The sequence below is a fragment of the Centruroides sculpturatus genome, unplaced genomic scaffold (assembly GCF_000671375.1).
Source record: "Centruroides sculpturatus isolate CEXI.00-Female unplaced genomic scaffold, Cexi_2.0 scaffold313, whole genome shotgun sequence".
NCBI classification, from domain to species: domain Eukaryota; kingdom Metazoa; phylum Arthropoda; class Arachnida; order Scorpiones; family Buthidae; genus Centruroides; species Centruroides sculpturatus.
Window position 1 is genome coordinate 183,225 of NW_019384656.1, and position 6,885 is coordinate 190,109.

The 6,885-nt window shown below is 28.2% G+C and overlaps 1 protein-coding gene across 1 annotated transcript in view; it reads right to left on the minus strand.

Annotated features, from left to right (window-relative positions):
• The window catches only part of LOC111626441 (protein argonaute-2-like), a 119,644-nt gene that overhangs the window by 21,363 nt on the left and 91,396 nt on the right, over positions 1-6,885 (minus strand). The window contains 2 exon segments of the mRNA XM_023369811.1: positions 2,477-2,713; positions 3,074-3,268. Coding sequence (XP_023225579.1) covers positions 2,477-2,713; positions 3,074-3,268 — 432 coding nt within the window.

A 6,885-nucleotide genomic window follows, 5' to 3' on the forward strand; every position in this document is an offset into this window, starting at 1 on the left:
TTATCCTAGCAGCGGTTTAATGGAACCTGCCCACTTTGTCACTGGATGGCGTCTTTGTTCTTTTGATCCCGTGAGGTGGGGATCGGTTTGTCAGGTCGAGTGGTGGAGGATGAGACGGGTTGTCGATAAGGCATCAGCAATATCCGAATAAAAGACACCATTAACAGATCAGTTCATAATCATGTAATAATGTAATCAGTTCGTAATTTGTAAAGAAAAGTTACTTTCCATAGATGAGATTTCTTCTCAAGAAATATCATTGAGATAAGTTGTTGCAGCTAATTCGAAAAAAGGAAGGCAAGGCTATACATGCTGTCATTGCAAAAAGAAGTGTTCTGCGAATAAATGCAGTTGTAAAAGCAAGGGACTCTTGCGCAATTTAAAGTGTCATAACAGTTTAAGTTGTTGCAATAAATAAGATTTTATAACGTTAATCACATAGATTACATGTAAGTTTATTATTGTATTATTTTCTTTAATGATTTAGAATGTACTGTTCGTTTTAGGTTTAACAGTTTATTTACATGTGCTGTTACTTAAGCTTTCTCCTATTTTGACATATTAAAAAGTTGCATTTTTGTCTTAAAACGTAATAAAAATATTTTTATTCAACATTCACCATCAGTGCATGCCGAATGTCGACATTTGCCGGTGTAAGTAAGAAATAATGATATTTAGCAAATATTTCGTACATACATGAAACGACTGTGTGAATGCTGACATTCACCGGAGAATGTTGACATTTGCCGGATATCGGTCATTCACAGTAACATACATACAAAAATTTTGATCAACACGACAGACTTAAATATCAATCATATCTTGTTTGATGCTAACTCTAGTCCACTTAGACAGTTCTAAAAGGTCCAATAGATTTAACTTCTAAAATTTCCTAAAGATATAATACTCTTGTTTGCATGTATAGTTGCATATTTGCAAATTGTTGTGGTATACATCATCACAATGCAAACTTCTTATCACTGTAAAGTAGTGGATTAAAACCAAAAACACTCATATAGAATGCAACTGTCTACCATGAAGAGATTTATCTAATCAAATTGCATCCAATGCTTCTCCATTTACTGAAAAATTACAAGCTAGTTTTAAAGCATATTCAATTCAAACATTGTTGTTTCTGTCTAATACATTTAGATTTCTTAAGCTCTCTTCTGATGCTGTTTTCATATAAATTTCCCTCACATCCCATTCTTGTCAATCTCCAAAAATTTCTTTACAATCCACATCTAAAAGGTTTATAGTAGTAAATCTTACCAAAGAAAACTATCCATTTTGGCATTAAAGTAACTAGGTTGGTTGATACATTACTAAGCTAATTTCCTTTTTTAACTTGCAATTCTTAAATCAGTGAAAAAGATAGAATTGCAAAACTTTCAATTCTATCTTTTTCATTGATATAAAAACTTACAATTAGACAAAAATATCAAAATCTTTGAAAATTAACATGGAAGAACAGACTAAATACCATAACATCAATCATTGACCAGTGGCATAGAACAAATTAAAACAGGAGAGAAGTCATCCTAACAAAATTAGGAATCAGATTTAGTTGATTTGCTCATTTCATTTACTAAATAGAGAAGACTAATAAATAAGTATTGTGTTTAAGCACGTTTTAAACATAAAACATTATTTTACATCATTCTCTGCAATATTGCATAAAGTACTAATAGATATATAAAACAATCTTGGAAGAGAGTAAGAATTTTAGAATTTTCATCTATGTTCAAGAATTTTTAGGAATCTATAAATAATAATTTTCCAAAAACTCTTACATTTGTAGAAACTGATAAGCACTCTCTAATCACTTTATAACCTTCCTTCACTATCATTAAAAATTTATTTTATAGACAATTATTCAAATAAAACCTGACTGTTTACTATGAAAGAACAGATAAAAACTTTTTAATTAAGTAAACTTATTATACTTTTAACAACTAATAACATACTTAACAAACAAAAAAATATTTTAAAAAATATATTTTTCATAAAGACTAATATCTGACAGGAAAAACTTACATATTGCTTTTCATATTAATTTTATTTACAGCAGAACCCCAATTATTCAAGGTAAATGTGGACCAATGTTACCTCAGATAACTGAAAACTCTGATGATATGAACAACCACAACCATTTCAGATTAAAAATTACCAATACAAAAGATTTATATGGTATATATTTTATGCTTCTTTTTATATCTTAGTCAATTTAATCATATATAAGAATAATAATTTTACATTATTATACAACTAATATGCACAATAATTTTAAGAACAAAAACATATATTATGTAAATTATTATAGTTACTTTAAAACATGTACCATTTTAAACTTTCTTTTATGAATTATAGTATAAGAAAGAAAGTGTATTGATTGCAGGTTTGTCCCAGATAACTAAGTCTTGGATAATCAGGATTCTACTGTAGTATTAATTAAAATGATGAGAAAATTACTTACTTGTATACCTGCATGACTACAAAGATAAAAATCAAATTCTGTTGGATGTGTTATACCAACATCAACTGTAGTGCCAGCTGGAATGTTACCACTTTTTCCAATTTGTTCCTTTTTATCAGAACAGAACAATCTGGTATGATGACGTTTTTGAACTACTATAAAAGTTATACCTGGTTTATAATCCACTTCTAATTTCATACAGGCTTCCCTAACAGCTAATAATTCATGAGCAAGAACCTATAGTTTATCAAAATAAAGTTTTTAGTAAAGTTATTTAAGAAAAGTTTTTAAAATTTTATCTAATGCTTTCGGCTATCTGTGTAGCCATTGTCAGGATTAGACACTTTTGAATAGCTACACAGATAGCCAAAAGAGTTAAATAAAATTTAAAAATGATTGCTGGAATAGGTTTTTGTCCAAGTGTTTACAATAATCCAGTTCAAAGTCAATATATGAGATTAAGAAAAGTTGACTCTAACAATAAAATTAAAATATATTTGACTATAATTGCATAAAACATTAATATCTGGTTTAATAAATAGAAATTTTAAGAATCTAAATTACTGATTATTTTTTATATAAAAAGAAACAATATACCTGATGAAACTGGCCTTCTGATACACCATCTCTATAAAAAATTATCCTATTTGGCTTGAAACGAGTTGATTTATAAAACTGAATTAACAATTCTCTAACCATACAAGACAAATCTTGTATAATTTCTTGGCGATGCTGCTGCACACGAACAGTTGCTGCATACCTGCTTGGATGAGCATCCATACTACCAACAACCTTTAACAAATAGATAAATATTTATTTAATTGTAAAAAATGAGTGTTTGGAATTTGCAGATAAGTTTTTGAAACTTATTTTTATGTTATCATTTATATTTAGTACTAGTCCTCTAAATATGATTTCAGTTAAAAATTTAATATTTGAATTACATGCTATGTGGATTTGTTTCCTTTAAAAAACAATTTTGCAACATCTTGTAAAAATGCACACTTGAATTTTTACAAGATCTGCAATATATTATAGACACATGAAAATGAATACTAATAAATAATATTAATGTTTCTTATGTATGATAAAAAAAAATAAAAATATGTTATTAATTGAAATTTCTTCTAGTGGGTCACATTTGTTCAATCAAGGACTGAGTGATTTTTTCCAGAATTTGTGTTCAAATATTAAATTGTTCCAGTTGGGAACAGTTAAGTATTGAGATACCACCATATTTCATTTGTCATTTTTACAAATGAGTACTTAAATTGTTTAAATAAACTTTACTAAATATGTACTTTAATCTATAAAAACAAAACAAAAGTGAGTCTTAAAGGTTGAAGTCTAAAAGGAATGACGACAACACTTGGTTGATAGAAAAAGCTAGAACAAGGGGGAAAAATTGCACTATCAAGTTTTATTAAACCTGATAAAAGGCACAAAACAAACTGAAAATTTTAATATTATAAAATCCAAGGGCAAATTTTAGATAACATGCATGCTTATTTGAATAAAAAATATTGAATAAAAAAGTAGGCACTTAAAAGTTGTGAAATTTTGCACGGAAGATTTCCAAATGCTCAAATTGTGTTAGAGCAAAACCAGAAACTGGTGTTGTATGAAGGATTTCCCCAATATTTGAACTGTGTTAGAGCAAAACTGGTGTTGTAGAAGGGATACCTGTATATCAATTGTCATTAAATCATTGTTCGATAAAGTGATAATTTTATTCCAGAATTGTAGCAAACAAAGTGATAAATTATTCCCTACCCAATTCCATTCTTATAACAGGTTCTGGCACAGAATAATTTAAATGAAAAACTTGTTTGAAGAAAAACAATTCTATATTTTTCAACTTTGTGTAGCAATAATACTCCCCATATACGAAATGCATATAAAATATTCTATCTAATTAATGCATCAAATAAACTGAAATGTTATTAAGCAAAGAGATTCTCAATTTAACAAGAAGTTTTATGAGATTCAAAATTTTTGCATTGGCATCTAGTGTGACTTTTTCCAAATGAAAAGAAAATGAACAGTGAATGGTAAAATCAATACCTAAATATTTAAAGTTTGAAACAATATCCAGTTTGTGATTCTCTAAATAAAATTTATGCAATTTTTTAAGTTTGCCACCTCTTCAGAAAATCATTATTTTCATTTTTTTTGAGATTAATCATTAGTTGGTTGTCCTGTCCTGACAGTATTTACAGATTAAATTAATCTTTCTTGAAGAGCAACTACTGTGTTATGCTGTGTTAGTCAACAAACATTGCCCACATATAAGAGAGAAATTATCTATCTATATAACCCATTCAATGCATGTCCTTCCGCGTAACGGTATGCCAAAAACAGGCACTAGAGGCGCCCTAGCGATGATTTTAAATTAACAATAAATTATTTTTATTTGTAATACGAATTTATTATTTATACAACGGAATGGTATAAATAATTATTATATGCCTTGATTAACCTTGTGCCACATGTTTACAACATCCCATGACTTTTAGTGAACGTTGTGCATTGATTCACGGGAAATTTGTTGAAAAAATGGCAGATACATTTAAAATCGAGGTTTACAAACGAAGGTAAATAAACAAATTAAACTATTTTAAAGTATTTATAAAATGTTTAATAGGTAGAAATCTAGATCCGTATGATGCGATTGGGACTTTAACAGAGCTGTAGAGCATATTGATAGAAATAAAAAAGTCAAAGGAACCATGCCTCATGGGAATTTGTAAAGAACGCCCACTAGGGGGCGTCCCGGGCTACTAGTGTTTATATATGATGATAAAGCAATTTCAGAAGTTTGACCTTGTAGAAATTTCAGATCATTCAGAAAAAGAATTAAAGTTAAAGGTTCTTCTCGAGCATCATTTGTTTGATGTAACAAATTCTGTACAAAAAAAATGTTTCTTCTATTACATAAAAATTCATTTTTGAACATATGTTAAGTAAATAATGAAATTTATAGAAAGACCCACACATCCAAGTTTAAACCATAGTATGTCATGATCAACAGAATCAAAAGCTTTTTTTAAGTCCATAAAATCTGTATAGTTTTTCCATTTTCTTAAAAGTGTAGATTGAACAATTCCATTTAAAAGAAACAAATTATATTCATCTCCTCTATTCTTCACAAAAGCTTCATGAAAAAAGATAATGATGATGTACTCTTCCATCCAGAGTTGAAGACAACTTGCCAATATAGTTGAGAACAATTTTCTTAGTACACTAATTAATGCTATTGGCCAATAATTATTTGTAACTGATCTACAGTCTTTTTTATATAACATTAAGCTAATTTGTTTCCAAGTTGCAGGAAATTCTTTATTTGATTTATACAAATTAAACATTTAAAATATCATTTAGTATTTAAGTGGAAAGATTTTTAGTCATTTCATTTTGAATATTATCTAGACCTGGTGACATATGAAGTTTTAATTTTCTGGCTGCATAATATAATTCTGATTGAGAAATTGGATCCTCTAAGAATTATATACTAGAGAATTTTTTAAAAAAATAATCATGTAAGGACCAGAAAAATTCTCTCTCATAAAACTGAACCAGACCTCACATGTAAGTACATTTGCAAACTTCCTCTTGGTCCTGAATTTGTTACCTAATAATCAAAATTCTTTTGTACCTCTAGTGCATTGTAATTGTAGATTAATTTTATCCCTAAATAGTTTTTATTAGCATTATATAATGATTTATAGCTTTCATTTAATTTGCAATATTCATCTAACGAATCTCTGGTCTTATTTTTATGGAATAATTGCAAAGACCGATTTTTTTCTTTAACTGCAAACATTGCACATCAAACCATACCATTCTTTGTCAAATAGTTTTAAAAGATTGGTCATTTCTAGTATTATTTATTAAATCTTCATTGTTACCTCTTAGACCAAAAATAACATTATTTCCTCTTAATTTATTGTAAATGAGTTTAAAAAGTAAGACTAAGGAAAAATTATTAATACATACTAACTTGAAAGAAATAAGATTAGTAATTTTTTCTTCCGTGCATGTCAGTCATTCTTTATGCTCTTTATGCCAATTATCAGGTCAGTTCATAAGTTTGTGTGTATTTTATGACCTTGAGATAAATCTTGTTTTGCTGTTAAAAATGCCAGTCTAATGTGATGCTTTTTACACTGAAGTATTAAATTGGATCTCATTCATATAATACTGTTCAGAATTGGGAACATTTCAGTTGTTTATTTTCGTTAAAATGGAAGTAACAGATGAATATAAGAAACATGTTTTATACTTTTTATTTTTAAGTGATGAGAATGCTACAAATGCAGCCAAAAAATTAAATACTGTTCATAATCAAACTGTAAAGTGTAAGGACTGCGCAGAAGTGGTTTGAAAGATTTAGAAATAATGATTTTAGT